The sequence below is a fragment of the Dama dama genome, chromosome X (assembly GCF_033118175.1).
Source record: "Dama dama isolate Ldn47 chromosome X, ASM3311817v1, whole genome shotgun sequence".
Classification (NCBI taxonomy): Eukaryota; Metazoa; Chordata; class Mammalia; order Artiodactyla; family Cervidae; genus Dama; species Dama dama.
The window spans coordinates 87,122,637-87,142,166 of NC_083714.1; the positions used below are offsets into that span (position 1 = coordinate 87,122,637).

At 38.5% G+C, this 19,530-nt stretch overlaps 1 protein-coding gene across 1 annotated transcript in view; it reads left to right on the top strand.

The window, feature by feature from the left end:
* The window catches only part of NEXMIF (neurite extension and migration factor), a 211,296-nt gene extending 198,751 nt beyond the window's left edge, over positions 1-12,545 (top strand). Inside the window, exons 2-4 of the mRNA XM_061137755.1 lie at positions 6,602-6,727; positions 7,424-11,828; positions 12,426-12,545. Of these exons, the coding sequence (XP_060993738.1) occupies positions 6,649-6,727; positions 7,424-11,828; positions 12,426-12,519 (4,578 nt within the window). The 5' untranslated portion in view covers positions 6,602-6,648 and the 3' untranslated portion in view covers positions 12,520-12,545. The remainder of the gene's footprint in view (positions 1-6,601; positions 6,728-7,423; positions 11,829-12,425) is intronic.
* The last annotated feature ends 6,985 nt before the right edge of the window (positions 12,546-19,530 follow it).

Here is a 19,530-nt window from a genome sequence, read left to right on the forward strand (position 1 = left end):
TACTATAAAGAAAGCTGAGCACCGAAGAATTGATGCTTTTGAACTGTGGTGTTGGAGAAGACTCTTGAGAGTCCCTTGGACTGCAAGGAGATCCAACCAGTCCATCCTAAAGGAGATCAGTCCTGGGTGTTCATTGGAGGGACTGATGTTGAAGTCGAAACTCCAATACTTTGGCCACCTGAAGCGAAGAGCTGACTCATTGGAAAAGACCCTGATGCTGGGAAAGATTGAGAGCAGGAGGAGAAGGGGACGACAGAGGATGAGATGATTGGATGGCATCACCAACACAATGGACATGGTTTTGGGCGGACTCCAGGAGTTGATGTTGGACAGGGAGGCCTGGCGTGCTGCAGTTCATGGGGTCACAAAGAGTCGGACACGACTGAGTGACTCAACTGAACTGAACTGAGGACATGGATGCAACTTAGATGTACATCGTCAGATGAATGGATAAGGAAGTTGTGGTACATATACACAATAGAATATTCCTCAGCTATAAAAAAAAAATGAATTTTAGTCAGTTCTAATGAGATGGAACCTATTATACGGAGTGAAGTAAGTCAGAAAGAGAAAGACAAATATTATATATTAACAGGTATATATGAAATTTAGAAATGTGGTGCCAATGATCCTACATGCAGGGCAGCAAAGGGAACACAGATATAAAGAACAGACTTTTGGAATCAGTGAGAGAAGACAAGTGTGGGATGATTTGAAAGAATACCATTGAAACATGTACAGTACCATATGTAAAATAGATGACCAGTGCAAGTTCGAGGCATGAAGCAGGGCATTGATGCTCTGGGAAAACCTAGAGGGATAGGGTGTGGAGGGGGGTGGGAGGGGATTCAGGATGGGGGGATACATGTATACCTATGGGCAATTAATGTTGATGTATGGCCAAAAAAACCCATCACAATCTTGTAAAGTAATTATCTTCCAATTAAAATACATTAATTTATAATAAAAAAGAGGCTTCCAGTTCAAGATGGTGGAGTAGAAGGATGTGCACTCATCTCCTCCTGCAAGAGCACCAAAATCACAGCTAGCTGTTGAACAACCACCAACAGAGGATGCTTGAACCTATCCAAAAAAAAAAAAAAAAAAAGATACGCCACATCCAAAGACAAAGACGAAGCTCCAGAAAGATGGTAGGAGGGACACAATTGCAATAAAATCAAATCCCATACCCACTTGGTGGGTCATCCACAAACTGGAGAACAATAATACCAAAGAAGTTCTCCCACTGTTGTGAAGGTTCAGAACCCTACATCAGGCTCCCCACCCTGGAGACCCGACAAATGGACTGGGAATCCCCAGAGAATCTGACCTTGAAGGCCAGGTGGATTTGATTTTAAGACTTCCACGGGACTGGGGGAAACAGAGACTCCAGTCTTGGAGGGCACAAATAAACCCTTGCACACACCAAAACTCAGAGGAAAAGAGCAGTGACTCTACTGAAACCAAACCAAAACTACCTGCTAGTGTTAGAGGGTCTCCTGTGGAGGCATGGGTTGGCACAGGCTCACCACAGGGATGGGGAGGACTGGCAGTAACTGTCTGGAAAGGTCCCCATTGGGGTAAACCTTCTTGGTGGGAGGAGAAGGGGACAACAGAGGATGAGATGGTTGGATGGCATCACCAACTTGATGGACATGAGTTTGAGTAAGCTCCAGGAGTTGGTGATGGGCAGGGGAGCCTGGCGTGCTGCAGTTCATGGGGTTACAAAGAGTCGGACATGACTGAGCAACTGAACTGAACTGAACTGAGCAGAGCCCTACCCACCAGAGCAAGACCCAGTTTTTCCCATCAGTAGTCCCTCCCATCAGGAAGCTTACACAGCCTCTTAGCCTTCTCCATCAGAGGGCAGGCAGAAGAAGCAAGAAGAACCAAAACCCAGCAGAGACTAAACAAAGGCACATTACAGAATGTTACTCAGCATGAAAAAGCAGAAAGTTATATCCCAGATGAAGGGACAAGATAAACCCCAGAAAAACAACTAAAGAAGTGGAGATAGGCAACCTTTCAGAAAAAGAATTCAAGCTAATGATAGTGAAGATGATTCAGGATCTCAGAAAAAGAATGGAGGCAAAGGTTGAGAAGATACAAGAAATGTTTACCAAAGACCTAAAAGAACTAAAGAACAAACAAACAGATGAATAATACACTAGAAGGAATCCATAGCAGAATAACTGAGGCAGAACGGATAAATGGCCTGGAGGACAGAAATGTTGGAAATCATTGCCACAGAACAGAATATAGAAAAAAGTATGAAAAGAAATGAAAAGAGCCTAAGAGACCTCTGGGACAACATTAAACACACCAACATTCGCATTATAGGGACCCGGAAGGAGAAGAGAGAGAGAAAGGACCTGAGAAAATGCTTGAAGAGATCGTAGCTGAATACTTCCCTAACATGGGAAAGGAAATAACCAACCAAGTCCAGGAAGCACAGAGAGTCCCAGGCAGGATAAACCCAAGGAGGAACACACCAAGATACATAATAATCAAACTGACAAAAATTAAAGACAGAGATAAAATGTTAAAAGCAACAAGGGAAAAATGACAATATACAAGGGAACTCCCATCAGGCTATCAGCTGATTTCTCAACAGAAACTCTACAAGCCAGGAGGGAATGGCATGATATATTTAAAGTGATGAAAGGGAAGAACCTACAACCAAGAATATTCTACCCAGGAAGACTCTCCTTCAGATTTGATGGACAAATCAAAAGCTTTCCAGACAAGCAAAGGTTAAGAGAATTCAGCACCACCAAACCAGGTTTACAATAAATGCTAAAGGAACTTCTCTAGGCAGAAAACAAGAGAAGGAAAAGCCCCACCTACAGAAAATAAACCCAAAACAGTGGTAATAGGATCATGAAAGTGAAAGTGTTAGTCACTCAGTCATATCTGACTCTTTGCTACCCCATGGCCTTTAGCCTGCCAGGCTCCTCTGTCCATGGAATTCTCCAGGCAACAATACTGGAGTGGGTTGCCATTCCCTTCTCCAGGGGAATAGGGCCATACATATCAATTATTACCTTAACTGTAAATGGATTAAATGCACCTACCAAAAGACATAGATTGACTGAGCAGATGAAAACATGTGCATGTATGCACTTCCACTTACCACATTACTCTGACCCCCCAAATTGTATGTAATTATTTTATATTGTTAGATTAATCATGTTCCCATTATGGCTTGCAATTGTAACCATCTTTTATTCTTTGTCTGACTATTGATTGTGAAAACTGATAAACATCTTTTACTATTGTGATTATGTAAGTATTACTCACTTAATATCATTGTATCATGATTGGGCAACAGAAAAATTATAGAATTCTATATCACCTAAACTAGCATTTAATAGAAAAACCTGTAATCACTGTTTAAAATCTAGATGCATATCATAATTATCTTGGAATTTTTTGAAAAATACAAATGCCCAGGTATTTTTTTTCACCAGAGCTCCAGATATGTTTCTATGGAGCAGCCATGTTTAACAACAACTGGACTATATGAGGATCTTTTACCTTTATCTAGTTTGTTTCATTTTTCTATTTCATAGTCAGTGCTCCCATTTCATTTAGTTTATGTTTTCCAATTTCTCCATCTCTTCTTTTTTCTTTGATGTTCTTTCTCAAGCCTTTATCAATCATAGTAGAAAATCTTTCGTATACATATATATATATGTATAACTTACAAATATATATATGTAAACTTATGAATTTTTGTCTAAAAAATTTATGCAATTTTGATTCCACTTGTTTGACTTAGTATAAATAGAATGCTATATTTCTAATTTTTAAAAAATAGATATGCAACAAGCAACAGAGGTTTACTATATAGCACAAGGAACCACAGTCAATGTCTTGTAATAACCTACAACAGAAAATAATTTCAGAAACAATGTATGTGCTTATATATAAAACTGAATCACACACCAAAAAGAATTCTATTTTTTGAAATTTAGTAATGTTTATCTTTTTACCAGTTTTTCTAAATGTCCTATGAACATCTAATAACAACTTATGAAACACAAAATTTTGAATATATTTATGTAGCATATGATTAATATAAATTAATTAAATGTAAATCTATTATATTTAGATTATTAATGACATCATTCAAGATGCTTCTATTCTTGTTTTTTCTGCACTTGATAACATAGCCCCTGAGCAATGTTAATATGTCTCATTATGATTATATATTTTTTCTTTTCACTTATATTTCTTCTGATTTTTGCTTTTGTATCTTTGTTTCTTTGTTGTTAAGGCTTTGCTGTTAATGGTTTATGATGTCTATCTTCTTGGTGAATTGTATATTTTATTATAAAAAATATTCATCTTTGTTTCACTTAAAATAAAGTAATTTTTTAAAAGGAGCAATGAAAAAAATAAGGAAAAGGGTGTTATATGCAAGGAAAGTGTCAGACCTATGATTCTGTAGCAGTTGTTTAGGTTGACTGGAGTAGGGAGAGATTCATGGCAACTCATGAAATTCCTGAAGCCTAGAATGCCTTTCTCTCCTCTATTATCCCCCATTCCTACTCCCTGGAACACCATCCTTCAAGGTCCAAATCAAATGCTGCCATTAGTGAATTCTTCACTGATTTCCCTCCTTTCTAAAAGTGGAATAATTTCTATTTTGAACTCCTATAGAAACTTTTTCCTTCTATTTCAGTGAATAAAATATATTTATTAGCATTTGTCTATGACTTGTTTTCTCCCATAAATTCTGAGCACCTTGAGAGCAAGGATCTAGTCTCAGTCAACTATCTTTTCCACTGCAGTTTCTGGTACACCACCATGACCACAGGTAGTACATAGTAAATTTGTTGAATTAATTTAAACTCGTATCCCAGAGATTAGCACTACTCGCCCCAAAGGCTATGTTGTCCCAGATCCATAGGCAGAAACATGAATTACTTTCTTGCCTTATTTTTTCCCAGTTGGGAAAGGCCAAGGACAGCCCCCAACATAATTGTAGGCATGGGTCATCTAGACTCTGAGACCTGAGCCCTAAAGGCCTTTGGGGAAGAGTAGAGCAACCTACTAGGACAAGATCTGTGAGCCTTCTTCAGACCCAACTGAGGGAAAGTCAAGTAGGAGAGGTTGCTTTTCCACTTTAACTGAGCATTTTCTTGCTTCAAAATACCTGTCTCCATGCTAATGTTATATCAATGCCATTACACTGCATGATTTACTATGATTAGCAAAGCAGCTTGTACATTATTCCAAACATGCTAATCAATTTTAGCTCAAAATAGATTTTAATAACCCTGTGAAATTTGTTAGCCTAAAATGCTGATCGATAGGGAAGAGCTAAAACAAGTGCAGAGATGTTTGTATTGCAAGCATAAAAAATTATAATCCTTCTCCCAAATCTTTTTTTATAAACAGCCAAGGTATAAATTAAAATGTGTGAAAATGCATACCTTTAAGTTGTGTCATTTAGAACTGAGATTTAAAAAGTCATAGGAAAGGACTAAAGGATTTTCTGCTCAGGGTTTAGCCTTCTGATTCTGTAGGGGGAAAAAAAGGCCCAAATAATTAATAATCATTGTTAGTATCTATGATAGTATCTCTATTAGTATCTAAGCCAGTATCTATGATACTCAGTTTGCCCTTTTGAAAAAAATTAAGGGAATAAGGGAGATCCCTGGTGGTCTAGAGGTTAGAATTCAGTGCTTTCACTGCCATGGTCCAGATTCAATCCCTGGTGGGGAAACTGAGGTCCCAGAAGCTGCGTGGCATGGCCCAGAAAAAGAAAACAAATAAGAACCTAGTAGAGCCAAAATTACAAGGTGATTATAAGTACAAAATGAGAGAACTTCTGTAACTGTATCCAGCCTAGAACCTAGTGCTCCCTTCCTCTCCCCTTCCCAACTTATCAAACTCCCATACCAGTCTCCACCTCTTCTCTTTTGCCAAAGCATATTATCTCTATTCTCAACACTTTTTTGCATTTAATTCAAAGCAATGAATCCTGGGTGCTTGGTCAGATTTTTTTCTGAGGAGAAATTTATGTTCTCAGGAAAACAGCATCCCAGAGTAAAGTTACAGTGGCACTTATATGTTCCATGACACAGTATTCTTGTTGTATCTGACAAGATTAGACAATTCTTGATAATTAAGTGCATTGCTCATGTATATATTTCATGATACATTAATTTTTGCTAGTAATATTTGTCTGAAGCAGCTGTTCTTTATTTCATTACCTGAAAGGGGAATATAAGTATAGATCAGTAATCTGTGGAAACATTTTTACAGCCTTGTTTTAGCCAGGGGTTGGAAGTGGTTAAATGTGTTACTATCTGAAAGAAGATGTAAGTTTGCCTGCTTCCTCAGACTTCTGTTTTAATAGTATGATAGCCAAGAGGGGATAGAAGGATCTAGAATGTATGAATGAAGTGTGAATTTCCAAACTGACTTATATGGCATGTATAAGCTATGAAACAAAAAACAAGACTGTCTATGAAGCCAGTCTGGAAACAGGTAAATTCCAGTAAAGCTTTTAAGACCTCTCTAGCTGAAATAACCTTAAAACAGAGAAAAAATTTAGTGACTGATATTATTATGTATTTGAAATGTGCAGGTTGAACAGCATTTGGACTTGGAATGAAACAATAAGAGGTTCCATTCATGGATAACCAACAAGATAAGGCTATTGTTGCCTCAACCAACGGAGAAAACACTATGATTAATGGGGTCAAGGAAAATGGTAAGGGAATTTAATTATAATATGCAATAGCTCTCCCAGTAGTCCTTTGTTATTGCTATAGATTTTCAGTATCAAAAGAGCAGGGGCAAGTTAAGTCTAGGATACTTCTGAGATAGGTATTAATCCTAAACTTTATCCCACTAAATCTGTAACTGGACTAGAAGGGTCTCTAGGAGGTATCTAATCCAACCCCTTTGCTCTCTGAAATTATCTCTATCAAATGAATACTTAGGTTCCCCTAAATTCGTAGTGAATTAGAAATCTACTTTGATATGAAGTTTGAAATGTCTAGATTCTGTAGAAGCTTCCAAAACAGAGGTAAGTCTGAAGGATAGGAATATGCCTTAGAGTTTAAAAATCATGAATATATCCCATCTGAGCATTTTCCCACCCTGAAAGCTTTAACTTTCCAATTGATCAAGCAATCCATTTTCCCCTCATTTCTGAGGAGGGTGTTGTGTGTGTCTGAAGAAAAAGCTGAACCTAAAGAAATAATTACTTTTCACTCACATAAATGTTCAGTACAAAATCAGGGTCATTCTTTAACTTTGTAATTTCTAGTTCTAAAGTTAGAGAAGCTGAAGCTTACCTTTTATACATTAAGATCAAGTACCAGAAACTGATCAAGGGAAAGAGTTAATGAGTCTGGTCTAAGATCTTTAACTTTATTTCTGTCATTTCCCCCCTTTTCTCTAGATTCAGAGGACCAGGATGTGGCAATGAAGTCATTTGCAGCTCTAGAGGCTGCTGCACCAATCCAGTCTATACCGGTGGCTCAAAAAGAGAACCTGATGTACCCCAGAGGTCTCCTGCCTCTGCCCTCTAAGAAGCCCTGTATGCAAAGCCCTCCCTCTCCTTTGGGCCTGATTGAAGCACCTGAGCATACTGCTAATAGTGCTTCTGTGAATGCCATCTCCCTTACATCTGGTGTTGCAAAGGGCCTGAACACATGGTCATTGCCCAATGAGTGTGAGAAAGCTCCATTTGCCATAATGGAGCCTGCAGGCATGTCAGCTCTGAATGGGGACTGCCTCATGCAGCCAAGCCGGACTTGCTTGGGCTGCTTCATGGAATCCAAGGATGCAGTAGATCCTGAGCCAGGGATCAGTCTAAAAGTCAGTGATCTAAACAGGGATTATGAAACCTGTGCAGTCTCTGATATAGGGATTCAGTGTATTAATGCTGGAGAAAACATGAAATACGGAGAACAGCTTCTCTCAGATCAGCTCCTAGGCTTCCCCTTGCACAAATCAAGGGCAGGAGATAGACGAGAAGCTGAGAAACCTGACATTGACTTGGAGGACCCAGGTCAGAAAAGTTATTATGAGGCATTACTGTTAGATAAGTGCAATACAGAAGAGGCTTTGCTGGCAAATTCCAATCAGGATTGGGGTTACTTTGAGACCTTCATTAGTGAGAGTAAGATCGAACTACTTGACCTCTGTTCCAAGAACGAGCTGTCTGTCAACCTGTTCTCTGAAGAAGATGTGGATAACTACATGTTTGATGATGATGAGTCAACACTGGGCAGTGATGTCTGCTCCCTGAAAATTCGATATGAGTCCTTCCAGGACAATGTTCGAGACAAGACCACCCTTTTGATGCAGGAGGATGCCCAGTTCAACTTTTTTCCCAGTGTCTTTACTACCTGCCCCAAGCGGGAGTCTAAGACTGGGGCCCTGAAGCAAAGTAGCGAATTTTCCCAATTCAAGGTCCCTGATGTGAGCATTATCTGGGGGGAGGAAGATAAAAACCTGGACAAGAAGAAAGGCAAAGAAGAAGGCCAGGAAGAAAAAGGTGCAGAGAAAAAAGATGGGAAGGATAATGAAGAAAAATCTGCCTTAAATAAACCATGCAGTGGAACTGAAGTAGAGCAATTTAAGAATCTAAAGCAAGGCCATCTTGCCAATTCCTTGGAAGCATCAGGGAATTTCAGTGATGGTAGTTCCTTCATTGAGGTCTCATTTGATACCATGGGGGAGATCAAGGACTGTAGCCGCTATATGGCTCGGGACACTAATTCTGGCAGCTCCTCCTCCCAGCAGAACTATGGGCTACGAGCCAAGAGAAAAGTCAGGTATAGTGAAGATTATCTGTATGATGTTGACTCACTAGAGGGTGAAAAAGTAAATGAGAGGAAGGAATGGCTGCCAGGTGGTTCTATAGAAGAAGATGATGATGAATGGTGTCCCAAAAAGAGAAGAAAAGTAACCCGTAAGGAGCCCCCTGTTATTATCAAATATATTATCATCAACCGTTTTAAAGGTGAGAAAAACATGCTGGTGAAGTTGGGTAGAGTGGATGCCAGTGAAACAACAGTTAATTTGAGTGAAAATCAGCTCAACAAATATGCCAAGCTGGCTCCCTTGAAGGGCTTCTGGCAAAAGAAGAAAAAGCAGAGAAACAGCAATGCAGACTCCAGCAAAACATCCTTATGCCAAAAGCAAAGCTTTGAACCAGGTAGCTTTGAGATGTCATTTCTGCCACCTGCTCGTAAACGAAAATCTAAACTTGGCAACAGGCACAGGATTCAAAGAATCCCATCCATAGAAACGTCAGCAAGTGGTAAGCAGGTTTCATTCTGCAATGATGAGAGGCAAACTAATAATTGTAAAGAAGATGGAGGCCTGAAAGGCACACTGAAGTCAGCACCTCTGGCTTCCCCCAGTTGTGCAAATGGATCACATTTAAATGACATCACAGGTCCTGACTCAGAGAAAGTCAAAGCCCAAGATGGTCAATTTAAGGGACCAGAGAGGAAAGTGCTTAACAAAATCAAATTTAAAAGTGAAGCCAGGTTAAAATCCAAGAAAATCAAAGCTGGGCAAGAAAGCAAGCCAGTTGTTCAAATGAGTCCTGTTTTGGAAAACCAATCCTCCAAGGCTAATTCAAAGAATGAAGCTATTCCTGGGACCTCAAACAGTTCTCATCTATCTGAATTTCATGAGACAAAGGTTGCTAAGAATTCTACTTTCCTACCAACCAGCTGCTCTTCTGAAATGCCTCTATCATCTGCTCATGTTGCCAACAATATACCTGTTATTCCTGGAGGGTATCTACAGACATTGTTAGATGCTTCTGACTTGTCAAATAATACTGGTATCTCATACTTCAATCATCATTCTCCAGAGCAAAATGAAGACAGGCTCACTCAAACAGAAAAATCATTTGTACCTCTCCAACCTGCCCAGGACTGTGTGCTTTCCTCACCTGCTGAGTCTCAGCTGCTTCAGTCATCCCAAAACTTCAAAATGGAATCAAACAGCTATGGAGATGTGTGGCACAACAAACCTGTTTCTGGCTCCCAGGAATTCATTGCTGAAGTCTCAAGGGAGATAGCTCCAACCCAGTCCAGTGAATATGGAGTCTCCCAAGTAGTCTCCATGGAAAATAGCCTCACAGCTACAACATACAATCCAATCTGTCTCAATAGTGGTGGAAGTAGTTGCAACAAGGTCATATATACCTCTGTGCAAGACACCCAGCTCTCATCTGATGACTCTTACCAATTATGTCACTTTAATAATGGAGAGGTCTGCTTTCCTTTCCAGCAGGGTCCAGTCAATATGGACGATGTGCGGCTCTTTAGCTTTGATTCCATTGCCCCACTGTCTGTCAACTCAAGCAATTATTGCTCCTTAAGCTTGAAATCCTGTGAAAAGGATGGTGATGATGATATTGCTGATGACTTCTTGGCCCACTGCAGCCCCAAGCTGGTGATCCAGCAGAGCATTGATGAGATAGCACCACTAAAGGAGTCCACTGACCTTCTGGATATCTCCAACTTCACTCCTGACAAATTCCGCCACTCTTCTCTCTCAGAGATATCTCCACCTGATACTCCCAGTCTTTCCCCTCAAATTACCAGATGTGAGAATATCAAGACACTAGGAACACTAAAAGGATTCCAAGAGGGTGTCCCAGGAACACTGGGCAATATGGAGAAAATCAAGTGGGACTGCAGTACCCTTTCACGGCAGGTTCAAGTGGATGATGGATTTACTTTAAATAACCATCAGTTTCAGTTCCATATGTTCAATGATGAGGATTCTGTCAGCCTGCTCCAGAAAGCCCCTTGCTTATCAACATTTAATGATCCATCTAGTCAAATGAGTACCAGCAGCAAGGTGCCAAAATCAAGAAAGAAAAGTTCACCCAGCAAGAGTGGGGCTATGAACCAAAGCTCTTCTCAGAAAAACAACAGGAAAAAATCCCCCAAAGGCAACAACAAAGGGATTGAAAAACCACCTGGCAAAACCTCCCGCCAGGTTCCTAAGTCAGCAAAGAAAGGGAAATTCATGGCTGCAATCAATGGAGAGAAAATGCAAATTGGCATCAGTCGTGGAGGAGGCCAAATCAACAGCATATCCTCCACGGGGAAGACATTGGCTGAATGTATCCAACATGGCCCTGTGGCCTCTATGAAGATGCCAAGTCAGAAGGGACTTTCGGGAGACTGGTCTTTAAGTCAGAAGGGACTTTCTGGAGACTGGTCTTTGGGGAAGGAGAGCAGCCCAGGTTGGAATGACATGAACATGGGCACCAACACCAACAACCTTTTGGATGATGACCAACGGGAATTTCAGGAGCCTTCATATATCTTGTCCAACATTGCCTCTGGTATGGCAGATGTGCAGAGGTTCATGATGGCCTCCATAGAACCCCTTTGGGAACCCATGGAGCACCATGGGGACCCCAATATATTCTACTCCCCTGAGTCCAATAGTCTAAAATTAAAAACCCTCAAAATATTGGCTGGGACACCACAGGAATCTAAGAAAAAGGTCAACAATGGCTCTCCAGGAGCCACTAAGAATCACAGGTCTATCAAGGGTGTGAGTAAAAGCAATGGGAAAGCAGTGATAGGTGATCCTGGTCGTGCAAGCATGTCTGGTTATAATGAGGACTCTCGCTCTGCCTTCTTTGATAAAAAGCTTAATAACCTGAGCACTTTAGGCAATAATGTACCGACACACAAAAAGTTATATCGTCACAAAACCAGCTCCAAGGCCCTGAGAGAAGAGAAGTGTAAGGGAAAGCGCATGGAGCGAGAACAGGTCCACAAGGATGAGGCTGGGACAGCTTCTTTTGAAAAACTGAGGTAATACTGCACCAAAATGGCTGAGATGATGCACCTTAGCTTTCCTACTCTGCTAAGCCCACAGTCCCTCATTTTTTCCCTCTTAAAAGCAAAAGTTTGCATGAAAGAAACTGTCCCATTCCTTTCTTTTTCAAATTAAAACAAAAAGAAAAAAGTGCATGAAAATCCCTATACCTCTAAGCCAACCAAAAGATTGGGCAATTTTGTTGTGGCTTGACTAGGGATAAATTTTGACAAGGCTACTTTTTCTGCTAGTCAGCGTTGATTTTTACTTACTGAGAAAATACAACTAAAATATGCTTTTGAATGATTTGGGGAAGGGAAGGGCTTTGCAGTAAGAAAAATTTTGACCAACAGAATTTAAAAGTTATATAGACCAAAAAACCAAGATGATTTAAACAAAAGGAGCATAATTTGGAAAACAAAATCTCATCATAAGGCAATTAGGAGTGCTTTCTAGTGCCCCCTACTATTGGTATCTTTTTCTGCATCATACAGCATCTAGTATGATGTAAACAAATTTAGATTGTATGATCCCTTTGTGGGACATACACTAAATCTAACTAAGATGGCATAAATTGTTTGGTTTTTCTGCAGGGATTCCGACTACAATCTCCTAAAAGCAGAAACAACATTTTGGGTTTTACCTGTGTTTGAAGAAGAGACTCGCATTTTCCAGAAAGACATTTGATGTTTGTGTTTTATTTCTTTCAAAATATGCCTTGTGGTATGTATGTTGACATGTAAGTGCTTAAAGAAAAGAATTTTAAAGTGTGGGAATAAGTCTTTAGAAGCAAACTTTAATCTGATGTTCTATGTAAAAGACTTTAGAAGTCATACAGTTGCACAAGTAGTTTATGCACTATTTATCCAAGGGGAAATAAAGGAAAACATTGTGCCAAACTACAAACAAGTGACTGTATTGTATATATTTTTACTTCTATATCAACATTTGGTTGTGAGTATTTGGGGAACTTGTCCCTGTTAATTTACTAGAAACATTCCAGTGATTATTGCTATTAACCACCCCCACTTATGTGGATAGCACCTGTAGATCACAGTGGAAAAATATGTTGTGTTACACAATTTACCAAAACTTAAAGGATACTGTTTGAAATGTGCCAAATTTCCTTACCTCATCTTACATATTCACCCCCACAGTTTAAAGCTCATTAATTAATTTAAAATATAAGAATACATACCTTATTTTTAAAATTAAAATTCTACTGTCCTGTGTGGAAACATGAACCATTAAATAAGGCACAAAAAGGTTTGTTTGTTCCATTGTCTAAGGGTTAAAGTGTTGGAAAAGTCTGAAAGTCACAACAGCTAAGTCCATCAGGGACCCAAGTATATGCATTTACAGAAACTTTTACAAGGAAACAAAGCAGCTGCTTTAAAGTTTGTTTTCTAAAAGGAAAATCTGTATCTGAAAATTATTTAAAGTGCAAAGTTATATTGCTGATACTTTATATCTCAGTTTTATATATTTTATAATAGTCTGGGATAAATTATAAAATAGCTATAAAATCAAGACTAAGATAAATGAAATACATAGATTGCTTTTAAGTAGTTTCATAAATGTTTTATTCCAGTTTTGTCAGAAGTGCACTCATATCATGGCTTTAGTGTTAAGTGTTTAATCTTGCAATGCCAATGTCATTTAAAGGAAATGTTAAGGTATCTCAGTTCGATGCCTATGAATCACATACATATATTTGATAAACTGAATAATTTGTAACAACTAATTGGGGCCATATATACTTAGTCTGAGGATGACTAGAGTATCTGATGCCACACACTAAACTTAAATCTCAATCTTTTATATAAATTTTTGAAATCACATTTTTTATTTAGCCCTTTCCCTTTTTAAAAAATTTCACAGCCCCAACATCCCTCACAACTAGCTTTTTCTTCCCTTTTATTCACCACTTGACTTCTAACATTTGATCTCTTTTCCTTGCACAGTTGAAGGCCTGTGTGTCTGATGACTGATGCATTATGGCACAGATGAGATAATGGATGTGAAAGCGCTTTGTAGATCGTAAAGTGCTATACAGATATAGGGGATTAATATTATTAATGTTGTTGGTTGTTGTTGTTGTTACTCTTACTATTCTTACTAATATTGTTACTAACCTATTAACTTGTGGATATATAGGCTGTGGGTGGGAGGGTGGAGAATAGGTGGGTGGGGGAAAAGGGGATTTTAAAAAAGGGAATATATTTCAAAAGGAAAATTTTAAGCAAAATATGAACCTACCTAGTCATTGCCACCTAAATATATTCACAAACAGAGAAGCAACATTTGAAAGTAGTCAGAGAGAAGTGGAAGGAAGCCTGTCATATATATAAGTATACACACTTCCCAGTCCATGATTCCTTTTACCAGCCAGCTCTACTACTTACAACTAGGTAGTAAAATGAACAAACATTTCTTCTTGATGGTGTGATTGTGTATGTCTGTGGGGATGAGTGGGTGAAGAGTATTTTGTGAGGCTGCTTCAGGCCTATTCCAAGGTTTTGACACTAGTGTGTGGTGAGTCCTGGAAAATTACTTAATGGAAAAGTACCAGATATGACATGTCTCCTGCTCTTCAGCAGCCATTCAAAAGGAAAAACAATCAAATGGGAACATTTTCTTCTATTTCTCCACTCTGATAGCTAGCTGTTTTTACTAAATGCTATGGCTGGTTCCTAGGAACTGGTCTTTGTTTTGTTTTTATTTTTCTATTTTCCAGCTGAATTTAGTTTGGAATCAACTCTGCCTGTATTCTGATCCCCAAGACTCCAAATCTCAAAGTCACCAGCTTACAGGAATGGAGTGCTTTCTATGTAATCAAATGGTGGCAATGAAAGAAGGAATAAAGAAAATGTTCCATGAGTACAGTGTGTTTTATAAAAATAAATATGGGAGTGGTTGTCCCACTTTTCCTCAGTATCAGTTCAGCTTTAGCAAATGGGGTGAGGTGGGATAGACGGACAGCCTAAAACTGTTGGAAACAAACAATTTCCTTGTCAGAACTTGCTATCATGAATCCTTTGGAATGGATACTCTTTCAGTCGCTCCTATGGAGCCCATTAGGAGCCTAATCTAGGACGTGGTTTATCCCTTTCTCCAAAGAGAACTGCCGTTTTAAAGTACCTTTTTTCTTTGCCTACAGTTAATTTTATGTTTTTAAGGTTAAATTAGTGGCTTAAAACCAATTATTTTGTACTGAAACATAACAAGGAACCGAGTTTGAGAAATGAACAACAGGATTAGGCAGAAGATGATTGTTCTCTAAATTGCATTCTATATCCCTCTCAGTATATCATGTTCTGAGGTCTTCAGTTTGGGAAGCTTTGTTGGTCTTGTCTCTGCTCTCTCAATCCTTTGCTCCCTCTAACAACATAATAGGCTTGACTTTTGGAGATTCCTTATTCAACCATCTGCCTTAGTGGAGTGAGGACCAGTGACAGAAAGGTAGTGTTTTAACCCTATCATAGATATCTGAAATCAGCTGTTGGAATTTTCCTTGGTCTGAATTTCCTGATTGCCACTCCCTACTCTCTTCTCTCTAAGAAGCTTCTTCCTATAATTCCTTCCCCAACAGAATCCCCTTTAATCTTTTCTTTCCTGGGAGTGTTATTCTCTATTATTCTCCTTACTTAATTTCAGTTCTTGATCTTAAAAATGTTCTTCTTTTCTTTTGAAACATCCCACCCTCACCTTCTCCCACAGAGTTCAAAAGTCTGTTCTGTACTTCTGTGTCTCTTTTTCTGTTTTGCATATAGGGTTATCGTTACCATCTTTCTAAATTCCATATATATGTGTTAGTATGCTGTAATGTTCTTTATCTTTCTGGCTTACTTCACTCTGTATAATGGGCTCCAGTTTCATCCATCTCATTACAACTGATTCATTTTTTATAATCTTATATTCCACCTCCCCAAAGTGTCAGACTATAAGAACTTTAGCCAGGCTACTTTCTTATGGAAGTTCAAAGGGAAACTTTCATACTCTTAATTACTTTTCATTGCCTTGGCTACTTTCAAATCTAATTTTAAATGCAGATACACATGCACACATATGCAGAATTATATTACATGACTAAGGAAAGTTGGAAACTCCTTTTCCTTGAAGATCTAGAAGGAAAGATCTGATCCCTTTCTGCCCTGGTGAGTTGTTGGACTATAAGGAGCAGGGTGCTGAAATAGTGGCCTTGACCAATGTTCTTTGAGACTCTCAGTGTTATGTTTGGTCTTTGATAACTGACTTGAACCCATGGCCTCTCCAGTGTCTCATATACCAGCTTCCTCACAGATCTCTCTTCTGACTTGTTACTTTGTGTAGTTATGTGTTAAGGCCTTACCTTTTCCTCAATGTTTTCAAACCTCCGGCACTACCTTGACCATCACTTCTTTAGCCATCTTCCTGAAGTCCTTGGTGCTAGATGGACTTTTGTGACAACTTTCACCTTCTCTGACCTTTTTCCTTGCTTCTTAAGAAGCATCTGCATGTGTGCAGGCAGGATAGGGAAGGGGCAAGTGTGCATAAAAGAGAGAGAGGCATAAAGGATGCTCACAAGCTGTGAACAACTCTGGCTAGCATCCTTTGTCCTGTTATGTGAGATTCTGCAGTTCTAGTAAATTTCCATTTTAGTGAGTTCTAATTAGCAGTTACTGCCTAAAGGAGAAAACCCATACCCAAGAACCTCTTAACCAAGCTTGGTCTTAACAAGCTGAACCAGTCTGATGCAGATCTGCCACATCTTCAATTCACAGATGCTCTCAGAACAGTTCCAAGAATGAAAGAGAGCTAAGTTTCTGTGCTGAAGAGAATGAAGCATTAACTAGTCCTAACTGGTGCTAGAACTAGAAGTATTGGTTTTCTCCTGTATTATTGAGAAATTGTCCAATTTAAGGAGTTTTTGTTTTCATTTAGAGATTTTTAAGTGACTACTCATCACTACAGGAATATGTTCTTTTTATGAAATAAAACTAACATGAGATTGACTTTCTAATAATAAAATTCACTAAGCCCATCATTGTGTTTGGAAGACTTAGTACCAAAATCAAGTATTTTTAGTAACAAATAGGGATCTTGTCAACAAAGTGTAGCCCAGGAATTTTGAAAAGTTTTCTCAAGGAACAAAATAAGATAGAAAAAACTTTAGGTGGGCTGTTTAACTTGGGAAACAGTATCAGCTTGAAGGTCCTCAGCCAGCGTGGACTAATTTTGATGGCAGTACTCAGGCTACCCTTTAAGGTACATTTTTTTTTCTCAGAATACTAAACAGTAGCTACAGTCATGAAGCAGAGCTCCCTATGCAGCTACATGATACTTGAGATGTACTTTTGATTTCAGAGTAATAACTAAGAGATAAAGCATTGGAGAAGGACAATGTAAAAGAAAGAGGTTTAGTTCAAAGTTTACGGTGTGAATGAGGCTTTTAAAATTGGTATCTGAGTAAATAGATATTAAAGATACTAAAGAAACACTCATCAACATGATATGGAAAGGACGTCTGTCCATCTAACAAGCTCGGTGATTTCTGAATCTGAGAAAGACACCCCCTTCACAAAGAAGAAAGGAGATATTTAAATCATTTTGCCTCTTTGAGCGATGCCTAGTTTTACAGCACAAAAGAAAAGGCTTAGAATGAAAAATATAAGAGGCGTTTTGTTTTTGACTCCCAGTGAGAATGAGAGAAAGCTTGAGATGCTCTACTGGGATTCCTGTAGCATTGATTAGAGTTTGCTGCCTACAGAGTTTTGAATGTACTAGTCCTTAATTTAATTTCCATAAAACTGAATGCACCTCTTTAGTAAGTTACTGATTTATGGTGCTAAATAAAATGATTATCCCCATTTTTTCTCCTCTCCCAAGCCCCTTAAGCATTTAAGAAAATTTAAAAGTGTTAAAGGCCCTTTTTATGAATGTAACCTAAGTTTCTGTTTGACATATGACACTGCAACTTTAAAATGTTAGGAAATTATTTGCCTTTTTCTTTTAGAGTTAAACTTTATAAATAATCTGTAGAGTCAATCGAAGAATAAAGCTTAGGGATCACTCTTAAGACGCCTACAAAATCTTGTATATTTTTAAGTGTGCCAATTTGTAACATATTTTGTAAGTGTATATTTTTCTTAGAAAAGTGCTGTGAAGTGTCTGTATGTGAGAATTTTCCTTTTTCTGCACCACTAGGTGCTAATAAAAGGATATTTACTTCAAAGTTTCTGGTTTTAGAAACCACAATACAAAGAAAAAAATACACTTTTGTTGAGAATTTTGTAACACAAAACATGTTGTGAACGAGTGTAGTGATATTGTGCAAAAGAAAATGAACATTTGTGAGCTTCTTGCTGTTTTATAGATTTTCTTGTAAATTATTCTTGTAACACCTCTGGTTTTGTTGTTCTTGTTGCAAAGGTTTTAAATATTTGTGATTGAGTGTATGGTGAAACTGTCATAATGTTACTTAGCTGAGTTTTGTTATTGTTTATGGAATAAATAAAAAAGAAAAGTTTAAAATACTGCTTTAGAATCATATGTAACAGAAACCAACCATTTCTAATTAAATTCTATGTCCCAAATAAAAAGTTCTTCATTGTCTAGATCAATGTTTCTCAAACTGTCTGTGATGAAAGACCAATGTTTTCCTCCAATCCATTACAAACTAATACTATCATAAAACACAATAGAGTGAATTTTTAAAAGTAAAATTTAAAGCGATATACAAAACAAAAGCTCTAATATATTCAATTCAATATGTAAAATTACATTTCAAGACAAACGTAACATAGGAAAAAAGGAAAGAATTGCAAAAAATTGGTACCATATTTGAGACAAGTCCACTGTGTGTGAAAGTTGCTTAGTCATGTCCGACTCTTTGTGACCCCATGGACTATACACACAGTCCATGGAATTCTCTCAGCCAGAATATTGGAGTGTGTAGCCTTTCCCTTCTCCAGAGGATCTTCCCAACCCAGGGAATCGAACCCAGGTCTCCTGCATTGTAGGCGGATTCTTTACTAGCTGACCCATGAGGGAAGCCTAAGAATACTGGAGTGGGTAGCCTATACCTTCTCCAGTGGATCTTCCCAACCCAGGAATCAAACAGTGATCTCCTACATTGCAGGCAGATTCTTTACCAACTGAGCTATCAGGGAAGCCCGACTGATCAATGTCAAATTGCCATCGAAGATTCTAACCATGCTTTGAGTAACACTTTGAATAGGAATAGGAGTATTACCATCATCTGAGAACTCACCAGGAATGTTGAATTCCAGGCTCTACAACAATTCTACTGAATCAGAATCTCAATTTTAACAAGATTCCTAGGTGATTTGTGTTCATGTTAAAATTTGAGGAGCACTGGGTAAGTTTTGTGCAGAGGGTTTTTTCTACCCCTTGAGGTGGAGAATCATTTTCTAGTGTGTCTAGTCTTCAAAGGACTTAGAACAAATGATGTCCTTATTTTCTGATCCAGATGGATTTTACAGAGATACAGTCATCTCAAAGTGTCAAAGCTGTTTATTAGAAAGTAATGCATGTTAATTTGTCTGGTACCCAAAAGATATCAGATTTTTCATAATTCTTTTTAACTGAGACTTTCTTAAGTTCTCGTCCCACGGTGCTCAGTATTTTAATATTGATTATGTCTAGAAAATGACTTTGCTTCCAAGTGCCCAGTCCATGTGAGCCACCTATGAGAGC